Source organism: Nanorana parkeri, unplaced genomic scaffold (assembly GCF_000935625.1).
Source record: "Nanorana parkeri isolate BGI_ZX_2015 unplaced genomic scaffold, ASM93562v1 scaffold1880, whole genome shotgun sequence".
Taxonomy (NCBI): Eukaryota; Metazoa; Chordata; class Amphibia; order Anura; family Dicroglossidae; genus Nanorana; species Nanorana parkeri.
The window spans coordinates 107555-122664 of NW_017308148.1; the positions used below are offsets into that span (position 1 = coordinate 107555).

The 15110-nt window shown below is 47.3% G+C and overlaps 1 protein-coding gene across 1 annotated transcript in view; it reads left to right on the top strand.

Moving 5' to 3' along the window:
- The first annotated feature begins 1746 nt into the window (after nt 1-1746).
- Nucleotides 1747-15110, top strand: part of LOC108800013 — a 39396-nt gene continuing 26032 nt past the window's right edge. Inside the window, exons 1-5 of the mRNA XM_018571960.1 lie at nt 1747-1855; nt 2174-2503; nt 8513-8812; nt 9883-10167; nt 13904-14011. Of these exons, the coding sequence (XP_018427462.1) occupies nt 1747-1855; nt 2174-2503; nt 8513-8812; nt 9883-10167; nt 13904-14011 (1132 nt within the window). The remainder of the gene's footprint in view (nt 1856-2173; nt 2504-8512; nt 8813-9882; nt 10168-13903; nt 14012-15110) is intronic.

Sequence of the window (15110 nt, forward strand, 5' to 3'; positions counted from 1 at the left end):
TCGGATCCCGAGGTGGTTTGTGGATCACTATTACATGAGCCCCAGACATGGATGGCGGCAGACAGTCTTTAGTTAAACACGAGGTATACATCTCGCATAGTCTAGGGCCCACTAATTCCGCATGTGTTTTGTAAAATTCGATAGGGATGCCGTCAGGGCCTGGTGTTTTCCCGTTGGGGAAGGAGTGTATGGCGGCCAGTACCTCAGGTTCAGTTATGGGTCTTACCAAAAAATCCCGTTGGCTGTTAGTCAACCAGCCAAGGGCAACTGAGTCCAACAGGGGCCGTGGGCCCTGAGGCTGGGCGTCCGTCGGTAGTGAGGAGGAATAGAGGGTGGTGTAGTAACTCCAAAACCCCTCGAGGATATCTGCCGGGGAAGTAACAGAGGCGTCCGGGCCAGACCGCAGTTCCGCAACCACCGTCTGAGGCCGGGTCGTCTGTGACAGCATAGCCAGCAGTCTCCCATTTTTATCCCCATTTTTTGAAAGAAATTTTGTTTATGGCTACGCACATCAGTTCGTGTTAGGTCCGCCAGATGCAAGCGGAGCGTGCGCCTCGCCGACATCAAGGCGTCTAAATTATCAGGGGTGGGCAAAGACTCATAACTCGAGAGACACCTTGCCTCCTCCGTTTGGAGTTCCACTGTACGGGCTGAGTCCTGGGTCTTAATTGCCTTCTGTAAGGACATGAAGTCTCCCCTGACATAGGCCTTGAATGCATCCCATACCATTTCAGCCCCAGCAGTGGAGGCGTTCAGGTCCCAGTACTGTTCAATGGATGGTGGAATAGCACTGCTAGGGCAGTAGAGTGATCCGGTGAGAACTTCGCTAAATTCCAGGGCTTATTTCGCTCCCATTACAGAGGCGCTGAGCAATCGGTGTAAACAGAAGGTGTGCTGATAGGAGGAATACTGGCTTACCATGCGGCAGCACCCTCAATAGGCGACTCCGGTCAGGTGCTGTCTAGCCAGGCCACGGCCGCTGCTGGGGTATCAAAAAAACGTGTGGTGTCGCCATCGGTAACCCGTAGACGACTGGGGTACATAAGGCCATATTGCAAGTCTTTCTCCCGAAGCCTCTTACGAACCTCCGTGTAGGATCTGCGGCGTTGCTGTATGTCTGTAGAGTAATCAGGGAACAGGGAGACACGGGCATTCTCATATTGCAGATTAGGATAGTTTCTCGCTGCGGCAAGTACCCGGTCCCTGTCCCTGTAATTGAGTAGACGGATTAGAAAAGGCCGGGCCGGGGCCCCCGGTTTCGGCGGGACAGGTGGAACGCGATGTGCTCTCTCTACCACGAACGTCAGTGGCAAGTCCTGCAGGTCCAGGAGTGTAGCCAGGAAGGACTCAGCAAATGCTGCCGGCTTTTTTCCCTCCACCCGTTCAGGTAGGCCCAGCACGCGAACGTTGTTGCAGCGCAGCAGGTTTTCGGTATCCACCGCCTTCTCCTGTAGCCCCCGTACCTGCCGTTGAAGCCTCCGGAGCTCCTCGGTGTCCGACCGTGCCGTCTCCTCCACCTGGGAAATCCGGGACTCCGCTTCCCCCATGCGCGTACGGAATTTTTCCATGTCATGGCGCAGGAAGCTCACATCGGCGGATAAAGAGTCGATCTTGCTGGTGAGCGCCTCCTTGCAGGATGTAATGGCCGCTAAGATGTCCGAGCTAGAGGGAGAGTTAGGTGGCGAGGCCGGGACACTCGTCTGCGTGCCCACAGACATCTTGCTGCATTCAGCCAGCACAGCCAAGATGGCCGCCTCCGAGCCACCACGAGGCTTGCCTCCCGACGATCGGGTCGATCTATACTTGTTCCGCTTCATGCAGAACCCCGCCGAGGGTCTGTCCCGACTCCAGAGAGGTAGAGCAACACCTGAACCCAGGTAAGTAGCAGAAACTCAGCGCTAGGATAGTGGCAGGATATTCTATGGAGCGGAGCTGCCCGGGCGCACGTCTACTCCGGATCACATGCTGGCCACGCCCCCACCCAGTTAGGTTTTACATGTACTATAAGGTGGGGTATAGAGAAGAATTTGTGTATTAACCGTACTCAGTAGCTGTGGGCTTCAGTCAGGATTAATCGGAAGTCAGTCCCTCTTCCTAGAATCATTTGTTACTTTTCTCTACCATTGTAATGAAACAAGCTATCACCATAACTACAATGTTTTCTCCTCTACAGGTCTCTCTCTGCAGCTGACTGCTCCTTCAACTCATCGAGCCATAATGGGGGAAGATGTGACCATTCCCTGCTCATTTACAATCGATAACCCTCCTATTGATCAGAAATTTCTAGGAATATCCTGGTACTTTCAGGGAAATGAGATATTAAGTGTTCAGAATGCCAACGTCAGATCAAGAGATCCTCGCATATCGTATACAGGCCGGGCAGAGAATGGAACTGCTGATCTGTCTATATCAGACATCACTATAACGTATGGAGGGATCTATAGGTGCGCCATACTGTACACCCCAAAGAAGGAAGAAAAGGAGATCAGATTAGATATACAAGGTACAGAGTTCAAAGCATTTAATGAGCACTCTGATTTCATAGCACAGAAAAGTTAATTATTGACAAATAACACACAGGGTTCCAATAGTTAATGGTTAGCAACGGGAGTAAATGTTTATCTGTCAGAGTATAGTCACTAAGAAACACCTTATTCCATATTATTTCCCACTTAGAGTCACCCTGTCACTATGGGGTCTAAACTGCAGTAAGCCCAGACTGCAAAAGTAGATACTGCATATTACCTTTCTGGGAGGGGGCGGTTCCAGAAAACTCTGTCATGTAACAGATCCGTGGCCAATGTAGGTATCCGACACTTCCAGGTGTGTTGAATACTCGCTCCCTATTCATGAGTTGTGGTTAATCTCACCGGTATGTATGTTACATAGTTACATAGTATTTGAGGTTGAATAAAGACATTAGTCCATCAAGTCCAACCTATTAGGATCTCATTCTAGGAGTACCTGTACCCCTGTATATTGCGGTCCCTTAAGAAATCGTCCAAAAGTTTCTTGAACAATTCCACATTATTTGCTGAAATCACCGCCTGTGGCAGTGAGTTCCAGACCCTAACTGATCTTACTGTGAAGAACCCCCTTCGCCCCTTGTGCTGGAATTTTTTTTCCACCAATTTTAGGTGGTGGCCTCTAGTTTTTGTAATGGAGTTAATTTTAAACAGTTTATCGCTAATGTTGCTACCACCATTGAACATCTTGTACATGGAAATCATATCCCCCCTTAATCTCCTCACCTCTAATGTGAACATGTTTAAATTTAGTAGCCTTGTCTCATAGCTCTGGTCCTCCGTACCCCTAATTAGTTTGGTTGCCCTCCGCTGGACTTTTTCCAACTCAAGGACATCTTTTCTTAGTACTGGTGACCAGAACTGGACCGCGTACTCCAGATGAGGTCGAACCAAGGATCTATGATCTATGTCCTTTAGCAACCTAAGAGCCAGTGGGATGAACAGCAGTGTGCAGCAGGAAAAAAGTGTCAGATACCTGTAGCAGTCAGGGATCCCGTTCGTGAGAGGGAAATACGGACATCTGGTCTCATTGACCCGTATTGCCGCTGTGGGACGAGAGTAGAGGGCAAGTAGCCATGCCCAATCCACCCTGTCAAACGCCTTTTCGGCATCTGTGGAGAGGATCATCAGCGGGGAGGAGGTGGAGCAAGCTCCATGTATGATATTGAGGGCCCTAGCTGTGCTATCCCTGGCCTCCCTAGTTAAAACAAACCCCACTTGATCGTCTTGCACTAAGTTCCGGACGATAGGCCAGAGCCTGTTAGCCAGAATTTTGGTGAACAATTTGATGTCAGCATTAAGTAGGGCTATTGGACGAAAGCTCCCGCATTGCGCTGGGTCTTTCCCTTCCTTAGGGATCACCACGATATGCGCCCTCAAGGAGTCTAACGGAACAGGGCGGTTGAGAAGTATGGAATTATAGGCTTTCAAGAAGTGGGGCGATAACAGATCCTGAAACCCACGATAGTACGGGATCGTGAAACCATCCGGCCCCGGGGCTTTACCCGTCTTGGCCTGCTTTAACGCTCCCTGTAGTTCCTCCGGGGAGATGGGAAGCTCCAGCCCCTCTCTCCCCTCCACCGATATGGCAGCAAGGCCCGCCTGTTGAAGGTACAAGTCTATCGCCGCCAGCCAGGCCGGCGACTCCCGAATCAGGGGATCTGGCTGTAGGTTGTAGAGCCGGCGGTAGAAGTCGCAAAACTCCTCCGCCATGTCCGTAGAGAGCGTGAGCCGGGAACCCTGTCTGGAGGTTAGGTGGGAGATGAAAGTTTTATGTTTCGGGCCCCGTAAAGCGGCTGCTAGATATTTGCTGGGTTTATTTGCGTGTTCATAGAAAGCCCTGCGGCCCCACAAGGCGTGCCGCTTAACCTTCAAGAACAGTTGGGCATTCAGAGCCGTACGGACCTGTACTAGCTCCTTGTAGGTCGACACTGCGAGTGACCGCTTGTGGACCGCCTCCAATTTGCGGAGACGAGCCAATAGGGCCTCGGTATGGGCAATACCCTCCCGCTTCCGCCGTGCTCCGTGTTTAATGAGTACGCCCCATATGACACATTTGTGTGCCTCCCATACATTCAGAGGGTCAGCACCGTCCTCGCCATTAGTATGGAAATATTCCAGCAGGGAGGACGACACCTCTCCCCGAATGATGGGGTCCTGCAAGAGAGACTCGTTGAGCCTCCAGGAGGAACATCGGGATGTGGGGGCAAGAAGGTCCACAGATAACTGAATCGAGCGTGATCAGATAGAAGGGGTGAGCCAATAGACGCCGACATAACCTTAGACAGGTCCGCGTGGTGAAGCATGAGGTAATCTACCCTGGAGTAGGATTGGTGTACTGTCGAATAGTAGGTGTAATCAGTCCATCAGGGAACAGGGTACGCCACACGTTCACAAGGTGAAGTTGCTGGAGGGCCAGTTTGAACTTCCTGAGAAAAGGGAAGGAGAGGTGGGAGACACCTCTAGAGGTATCTATGGTAGGGTCTAGGGCCACGTTGAAATCGCCTCCTAATAGCAGAATCCCCTCTTGGAACTCCGCCAGGCGGGTGAGGAAGGTGTCTAGAAACTGGAGCTGGTCCGAGTTGGGCAGATATACATTGGCCAGTGTCACCAAGATCCCGCCCAAGCGTCCCTTCACCACCAGGTATCGACCCATCTCATCTACTAGCTGGTCAACCCAAGTCCAGTCCACCAGTCTGGATAGCAATATGCTCACTCCCTTGGACTTGGAGAGCGTGGACACAGCATGATACGCCACCGGGTAGTCAGGATTGGCCAGCTTGGGGGCCGCTTCTCGTTTGAAATGTGTTTCTTGAATGAAGGCGACCTGTGCCCTAGCTCTCCACAGGTCAGATAGTAACCTAGAGCGTTTTTCAGGGATGTTGAGGCCCCTGGCATTCGAGGAATATACTGAGAGCGGAGCCATGGCCTCCACCTACCATATACAGGACCTGTCAACGGGCCAGTAGGGCAGGAGGGAAAGGTGGGGGGGGGGGGGGCAGTGAGGGTGGGTGAGAGACAAATGCGAGATGAGATAGTGCAGAAGGAGGGAAGTAGAGCACTAGCAGGAAAAGTCAGAAAAATAGAATGTTGCTGACACTGACTACAGGTCAGCCAAAACTTTCAATTAGCGAACACCCCTGTGTGGTTAGGGCATGAACGCTTGACCTATGGGGGTAGAGTGGTAATAACACAGTGGTCAAAACAATAGCGGTGTTGGAGATGCATCAGCTGGGCAAAACATCCCCACAACATCAATAAAGTCAAAATTAAGTAAAGTAACATAAAATGTAGCAGTCCCCAGTAACCGTGACTACTGTGCCCAGGAGGGGAGCCGATGCCGCCCAGCGTCGGCTGGGTCGGCTGCGGGACCGCCTCGGTCTGGGTGCGCCATGTGGGGGTGAGGCGGGCGGTAATCGATCATCGGAGAAGTCCAACCAGTCCGGGATAGGAATAGCCACCGCCCCCAGGAAAGAGAACACAGCCGGTAGCTGTTGGGGATGGTGTAGCTGTAATGTGGCATCCTCCTTCCTCACTATAAGGTGGAAAGGGTGACACCATCTGTAAAAAACGTCCGAGGATCGGATGATCTCCAGCAAGGGCCGCAGGGCTCTCCGCATGCGAAGGGTATGTCTGGACAGGTCAGGCATGATGTTGATAGTCGCGCCATCAAAGTCCATCGGGCCCTTGTGCCAGGCCTGACGCAAGATTTCCTCTTTGATCCCATAAAAATGGACCCGGCATAAGACATCTCGAGGTGGGGAGTTAGTGGACGCCTGTGGGCGGGCCCCCAAGACTCGGTGTACCCGGTCCAGTTCCATGGCCGCGTCAGGTGGTTTGTCCATGTAGTGATTGAGAATCGCCAGGACTGTGGATCGCAGATCCCTTCCAGTAGTAGCTTCAGGGATACCCCTCAGACGCAGGTTGTTTCGTCTGTTGCGATTTTCACCGTCGTCCAACCTAAGGAACGCCGTTGTAATCTGTGAGGTCATATCAGAGTGGGCCGATTCCAAGGCCGACATCCTTTGAGTGAGAGAGGCTGTTGATTCTTCTAGTGTGGACACCCTGCCATCTATTGCTGTCACCCTCTGCCCAATCTCCTGCACTTCATGCCTGAGGGCCACCACTATTGTTGCTGCCATGGCCTCTAGGTCTCCCTTAGTGGTGAGCCTCGGGAGGATCTCTCTCCAGTCCCCCCTCCCCCCCTCAAGCGTCGGGCGGGTGCCCGCGTCTGTATGCTGGATTACAGGCGAGGAGATGGGGGATGGGGACCGGTCCCGGGTCGGTTCCGAGACATCCGCTGGAGGAGCCGCCGCCTTGCCCCTTGTTTTAGACGATGTGGGGCCTACTGCCGTGGATCGCGTGGTCGCCATGTTGGACGACCCACCTATCCGGCCCGAGGCGTCAGCGGGGGCGAAGAAGTCAGTCAGGACGGACTATCGGGAGCCGGGACATGCGAAGGATGGGGAGTATCATTGCCTGGAGTGTGGGTGAGTGCCGGCCGGTGCAGAGCTCCAGAAAGACGCGTCTTTACAGCGCCATTGTTAAGCCACGCCCTTAGTGGTCTATTTATAACCAATTCACAGATCCATTGGCAATACAAATCTTTCTGAACGTTCACACTGTGCAAATAAATGCAAAACCAAACTTTCTTATTTATACTTTCTTTTCTGGTTAAATCTATGTAATGTAATACTGAATGTTGGCCACTAGATAAAACTGATGAGCATAGTAAATATGTATTTATTTCCTGTGCTCCTCGCCTCCATCTTGGGGCCATAATGCAGGATTACATTAAATGTATTCACCCTAAAAACAAAAATATATATCTAAGAACATTCATGTTTGCATCTATTCACACAGAATGAACGGTCAGTAGGGTGAATGGCTCTACAAATTGGTTATAAATAGACCCCTGAGTGTCAGACAAAGGCGTGCACACTAAGGGCGCTTTCACAGCTTTGCATTGTGATGCCTTTTTAATTCATTTTAAATCAAATGCAAAGAAGTGTTTTCAGCCTAAAAGGTCGCAGTACACTGAAATAACATTGTTTTTACTTATTAGCTAGATTTAGTTTCCTCATTATTATGTATTCTTTATTACCTTACACATCCTCTACTATCATTATGGAGAGATGTAATATGACAATAAAACCTCAATAAGTTGATTTACATCAAGATAGACTTGGCTTTATTTCTGAGGAATTTTATTTCAAATCAAGTTTTTAATCAATTGATCGATAATGATCATTTATATGAGAATAGCCTTTGTCATAGCTGATAACATGTGTTTATAGACATCACACCCAGGAGACGTGACCCCGGTCTTCAGCCAAGTGCCCAGACTGTTAATCTTCTGATGCCACATGTTTTTATTGTACTGCGCCACTGCACCTGCTTCATGCTGTTCTCAGCTAACCTCTGTGTACTTATGGCAGTCTCGGTCTCCCTGATTCTCTCATATTCTGTGAAGATCAGAATATGAAAATGATTCGTACACTAGAACTCTACCAGTTAGATAGGAATGAATGTGCCTAATGTGTGCAGGACTAACGCTTCGAAAGAGACAGTCCCCCCAAAACTGATATTTTAGTTTTTAGTTGATGCTGGGGAGTTAAACCACCTGACAGTCCCCTCTATCTCTCATGAACCCTTTCGGGGAGAGTTCAGCACGTCTGCTGTGTCTATTATCAGTTGCTCCACTCTACCTGTTGGATTTGTTATGTATTTTATAGTATGCAGAATGTAAAAGGAGGAGCTGCAACACACAAACATGGATAAGAACACCCAAAACTCCAAGTGAGCAAGAATATTGGCAGGAAATATAGCTAGGGGGGTTTAATTACTGTAGTATCAAAGACATATACGAGGTCAGGAGTAACTTAACCCAACAGGGTCCATCTATGACTAGAATATCACTTTTGGGGGGGCAGATCCTTTAACTGGTTATGATGCTGGTAGCACATGATGTTCTGTATATTTTATAGCTCCGCCACAGATCACCATTACAGAAACATTAGTTGTTAAAAACAGAGAGAGCGTCCTGCGCAGTGTCATCTCTGGATTCTACCCGGTGGACATTGACATCAAATGGCTCCGAGATAGAGAGATATTGGCCAATGTTATCATGGAGATACCTCAGAGAGACCCGGATGGGACGTACAGTGTGAGGAGCTCAGTAACAATAACACCCACTGAGGAGGACAGAGAGCGGATCTTCTCCTGTAGAGTCCAACACGAGTCTCTTACTGCACCTCTCCAAGAGGACTTCCGGCTGGTGTATGGAGGTAATATTATTATTACTCTGTATGTACTAAGTTATCTATGATCTGCATGTTATCTGCATTTTCTGGAAGATTAATCTAAGAAAAGTTCATAACATAAACATCCTCAGTTATTATTTCCTAAAGGGAATTACATAACTTTTGTATATTTTTTTTTCTTTCTTTCTGGTTGGGACTAAAAAATAAAACTCTTTTCAGTCAGATTGATGTAAAACATTGCATATGAATAGTTCAATATTCTGTGTAACAAAACCCTAGACCCACCACAACCTCCTTATGTCTGTTGCCTATTGGCAACCTGCAAAACCCCAGTACATCTGTGTATGAGATAGTATGGGATACATCATCTGCCTCCCCACAAAACATGAGGTGAGGGGCGTGTCTTGAATCATGTCATGGTCATGGGAGGAGGGAATTAGGATATGTTACACTGATAGCTTAATGTGACCCTATGCCCAGACTATACCTACTAAAATAGTTACATATTCTGAACAGTAAAAATCACAATAAAATAAGCTGTAACTCACCTCTGTAGCTGCAGGTTCTGTGTAAAAATGAATCTTCAAACTTTGCAACAGAGGCTTTGAAATCACAGAATCTTTCCCCTATACTTTCAATGGAAACAGAATCTTGGCAGCCTGCCATTCATCTAATGTAGACAAACACCAGGTGCTTGTAAGATGCTAGAAACTGACTGAAATCCGACTTTAGAGTCTCTTGTGACTTTTGAGGGTAAATTACTCCACAGTGCAAGCAACTACAGAGTTCAATGACAGCTTGCTTTGTAGCTCTTTTATGGCTAGTTTGTAATATGTAAATACTTTAATGTCCATGGTCTGGGCATAAGTTTACTTCAGAATGAAGTGCAATGAGTATTTATGTAACTGTTTCATATAACTTTACTGACTGACAGCAGATATTAGAGACTATTAGGTGTCTGTCTCTTATCTCTACACTCACTCCCTCAATAAACTTTTAAACCTTTATCAAAGAACCTATACAAAACAAACACTGTAATAACAGTGGAGACGCAACTTGAAGTAATTGCTTTTGTGATTTTGTGATTATTGCAGAAATTCCAAATGTTCAGATTACTTCCCAAACATTCGAGTTGGATGTGGAGCAGAGTTTGGTGTGTAATGTTTCTGGGTTTTACCCAGAATCCATCACTGTGAACTGGTTCTTGAATGACACCCTGTTGGAGAATGCCAAGCTCCAGAGGATCAGCAGCTCGGCTGTGGAATCTGTCTATCACTTCATCCCAACAGAGCAGAACTGGGGCATGGAGCTGAGTTGTGTGGTTGATCATGCAACCCTCACCACCCCACATGTGGAGAGACTTCTGGTGCAAGGCATTGGTGAGTGACTCGCCTTTTACAGAGAATACTGCAAAATAAGCTACACACATAAATGAAGAGAAACTGTACAATGGTTACAAACATTTTTATTTGTAAAATGATAACTGCAATGACATGTAGAGGTTAAAAAGCTGGCAGAAAATGCTTTATAGGCATTATTGCTGCTGTACAATGGTTTGGAACAGCCAATAGCACTCCATCTGGTGTTATGTAGCTGTGTGTTGTTCCCAGTGGAAGTCTTAGCAAGCAATGTGGTCAGCAACTTGTGTACACCAAATATTACTTACTCCTGGCCATAATGTGACCACTGATACAGGCACATTCCCATAGTTCCCATAGAGCAGGGAGGAGATCGCTCAACGGATGTTTACCGCTCTCCTTCCCAGCTTCCCGCCAGCTCCCGACATGACGGCCCCAGGCCCACAGAAGGGGCAGCGGAGCCCGAGAAACACGGCGGGGGTGTCTGGCGGGGGCGGGCATTTTACCGACCCATAGAAGCGATCTGGCCGCAGGTGATCTGCCAGAATTGCTTCTATTGTAAAGTCGACAGCCGGCATTTTTCCGGCATTCTGATTTTCAAAACACTTTAAATTACAATATTGAACAGACCAAAAGGGAGCAAATAAGAGAAGTTTGATGTGAGGGTTTAATCCATTTTAACCAGGATGATCAGTCCCATCAGTTGTTTATTCATCTTAAGAACTGGTCATAACAAATGTTAAAATGCCCCACTGATCTGGTAAAGCACATTATGGAATGCAGCATTTACAGGTATTTTACATAGGGGTCTATTCACAAAGCTGCCGAAGGATCTGGCCGTAGCTTCGGCCGATCCTTCGGCTAGCTTCGGCCCCAGGACCCCTTCGGTTCAGTAGAACCAGGGGCACTGATCTCCAAACAGCTAACTCTCCCTGGCGGCCCGGGAGTCTCCTGCTCCCGGCCGCCAAGGAGAGAAATACAGCTGTGTCTTTTTTTCTTTATTCTGACACGAGCGATGTCAGAATAGAGAAAAAAAAAAAAGAATTTTCCCATAGAAAAGCATTGGTACATTACTATTGGCTATTTCGATTTGCAATAGCCAATAGTAAACTAGCAGTGTCCCCGCTCTCTGCTGCAGTTCCCCATCAGGTCCATCAGCAGAGGGCGGGTACAATGCTAGTTTACTATAAAGAAAAAAAGACACATCAGTGCTTTTCTCCTAGGTGGCCGGGAGCGGGAGGCTCCCAGAGCGCCCGGGAGAGTTTTTTTTTTCTTTTTTTTTCTACAGCAGCAGAGCCGCCGGACAATAGGAAACTATTGGGCGGAGCTAGCTGTCACTGCTAGCTCCGCACAATTGTTTTCTATTTACTTTTTTCACTCTTTTTCTGTTCTGCTCGGTACCTCTGAGGGACCGAGCAGAACAGCCGAGCCGAATGCTGCTCAGCGGCATTCGGCTATTCACTCACTGCTGTTCGGCATCTTTAAGAATAGCCCGAACAGCAGTGAGAAGCCTGCCGGAGGTTCGGCTCAGCCGATCCAGATGTTGGATCGGCTGAGTCGAACTCCTTCTGCACTTCGGGTCGGCCGACCCGAAGCCACTCGATGTACGGCTGATTTCAGCCGATGTACGGCTGAAATCAGCCATACCAGCCTGAAGTGAATAGCCGAACAGTGTTCGGCTCACTTCACTTCAGATCAGTCATTCACTCGGCTGCCCTCGGCAGCTTCGTGAATAGACCCCATAGTTACATAGTATCTGAGGTTGAATAAAGACATAAGTCCATCAAGTCCAACCTATTGCGTGTGTGCATTTATGTTTGAGCTGGTGTGTGCGTGTGTATGAGTCCATGTGTAATTTTGCTCTTAGGCGTACATGTAGCCCTGTATGTTACGGTCTCCGAGGAAACCGTCCAATAGTTTCTTGAATGATTCCAGACTCTTAGGTGAAATCACCTCCTGCGGCAGCGAGCTCCAGACCTTAACCGCTCTAACTGTGAAGAACCCCCTGCGCCACGTGTGCTAAAAAAAAAATGTCCACCAATTTTTGGTGGTGCCCTCTGGTCTTTGTTACCGAGTTAACAGTAAAGAGTTTGTTAGTAATGTTGCTGTAACCATTGAACAGTTTATACAAGAAAGTCATGTCCCCCCTAAATCAGCTAACCTCCAAAGAAAACATATTTCATTTTAACAACCTTGTTTCATAGTTCAGGTCCTCCAACCCCTAATGAGTTTTGTTGCCCTCTGCTGGACTTTTTCTAGCTCAAGGACATCTTTTCTGAGTACCAGTGACCAAAACTGGACCACATACTCCAGATGCGGCCGAACCAGTGATCTGTAAAGTGGCAAAATTGTAAACTTGTCCCTGCAAGACATTCCCTTCTTAATGCAAGACAGAACTCTGCTTACTTTGTTAACAGCAGCCTGGCACTGCAAGCTATTCTTCAATCTGTGGTCTACAATGACCCCCAAATCCTTCTCCATTTCCGACTTCCCAAGTGGCACACCCATAAGTGTATAGCCATTTGCTCATTTTTAACTCCAAAGTCTATTACTTTACATTTATCGACATTGAACCTCATCTGCCATAAAGTTGCCCCTCCCCTATTTTATCCAAGTCCTCCTGTAATTTTACATTGTCTAAATCCATGTCTATTACCCTCCCAATTTTTGTATCATCAGCAAACACTGAGCCATGGCTACACTCCCTCCCCGATATCATTAATAAATAGGTTAAAGAGCATGGGGCCCAGCACAGAACCCTGGGGCACGCCACTCATGACCTCAACCCAGTCTGAAAAGGTGCCATTTACTGATACTCTTTGTGCACGTTCCTGTAGCCAGTTTTCTATCCATGTGTACACCAATTCATCTATGCCTATAGCCCTTAGCTTGTATAACAAGCGTTTATGTGGCACCGTATCAAATGCTTTGGCAAAGTCCAGATATACTACATCCACCGGCCTCCCTCCATCCAGATCTCTACTTATCCCCTCGTAAAAGGTTAGCAGGTTGGTTTGGCAAGAATGATTCTTCCTAAATCCGTGCTGATTATCAGTAATTATGCCATTATCCTGAACAAATTCCACTAAGTAATCCTTAATAAATCCCTCTAACACTTTGCATACTATGGATGTAAAGCCCCGTTCACACCTTTCCGTTTTGTCGGGCGTTCAACGCTCTATGAACGCTCTACAAAACGTACAACCATGAAAATCCCATTGTTTTCTATGGGCATGGTTCACACCTTTCCGTATTTCCGCCCGTCTGAACGCCCTACAAAACGGCTGACGCCCAAACAAGTACATGTACTTCTTTGAGCCGTTTTGGAGGGCGTTTTCCATTGGGATACAGCCAAGCAGCCTTCGGAATCGCGCGACGGTCGCGCAATTTTTTTACCGCGAATCGCGGTAAAAAAACCGTGTGACGGTCGCGCGACAGACGTGCATACGTAAAACGCCTAGGTGTGAACCCAGTGTTAGACTAACTGGTCTGTAGCTCCCAGGTTGGCATTTTGACCCTTTTTTGAATATAGGTACCACATTAGCCCTCCGCCAGTCGCTTGGCACTCTGCCCGTCATTATTGATTTGCATCAACAACTTGAAGTAATTGCTTTTGTGATTCAACCAATTTGATATTTCTATACAATCATGAAAATAACGCACAATAAAGCACAAAACACATGCACGCAAGCTTTAGAGAATAAACCCCCTGAGTGTGGGAGATATAAACAGATTTTTTTTTAATTCTACTTTTTAGATCTGAGGGCAAAACATAAAACCTCTGTTGCAATTGTCGCTGCATTGCTGATCTTAGTACTGGGAACCGTCACGTTTTATGTGTTATACAAGAAAGAAAGAAAAAAGAGTAAGTCATTGGAAACATTTCATTACTTTTACCTTTTGTTTGCACATTGCTGCGTCATTTGAAAGAGAAAAAAAAAAACAGGTTCAAGAACAGTGTGCACCTAAACCACCTCATATTATCAAGTTCACCACACACCCCATACCCATTGATATAATACAAGTTAGGCATACACCGGTCAAGTTAGGCATACACTGGTCAATTTTACATTGCTGTATCCTCTGCAGTATCCTAACTCCTGTAGTAAAGCCCCAACCTGTGCGCTTTGTCTCTAATAAATTTAGGCCTAGCCGTGCGTTATAGAATTGTCCTGCTGCTGGTCAATTATCCACTGCTGTATCATCTGCAGTCCCTGAATTCTTAATGAGAGCTTGATAGGTATTGGACAGTGGCAGGTATTGGACAGTGGCAGGTATTGGACAGTGGCAGGACAGTTTTGTATCAGTAAGAACAGGGACAATCAAACTGCTGGTATATTTGTATCTACCGGTCAAAGTGAGTCTATTATTATTTGTGTTGCAACTAAATCAGAAAGAAGCCTTCTTTTTAAACTGAAATTAGGGGAGCAGGGATGAGTCAGCGGCGCGCTGATCAGGCGAGAGGAGCTCCAGGTGGGGTTGTAATTTAATAAAAATGAACATGGGGACATGGCCTCAGATTGGTTTAAGATTATAAAGTAAAAGATCCAATTGTTCTTCAGTTGACAAAAACTACAATTCCACATGCAGTTTTGCTGCTGAGTGATTGTGAAATGGATCTGAACCACAACTGGGTTCACACAAGATGTCTGCTGCTGTTTCTAATTAAGTTGTTACGGTGCACCGGAGAAATCACAAACTCAGAAGGTAACGGTCTATGAAAGCTCTAATTGTATTCAGGGCGATCTCTCTCCTTTATACACAGATAACAGGAGAGTGTTCGTCACACATATGCCCACCTCTGTTATCTCTAAATGTCTTGTACTATTGGGCAAACTAGAGGAGCTGTTAGTTAAAGTCTTGTGTCTCTCGCTAATTGGTTAGTCAAAAATATCTTCTGCCTGTAGCCAGGGCCGGTGCAAGGATTTTTGCCAACTCAGGCGAAGGTGCATTTTCCCCCCCCC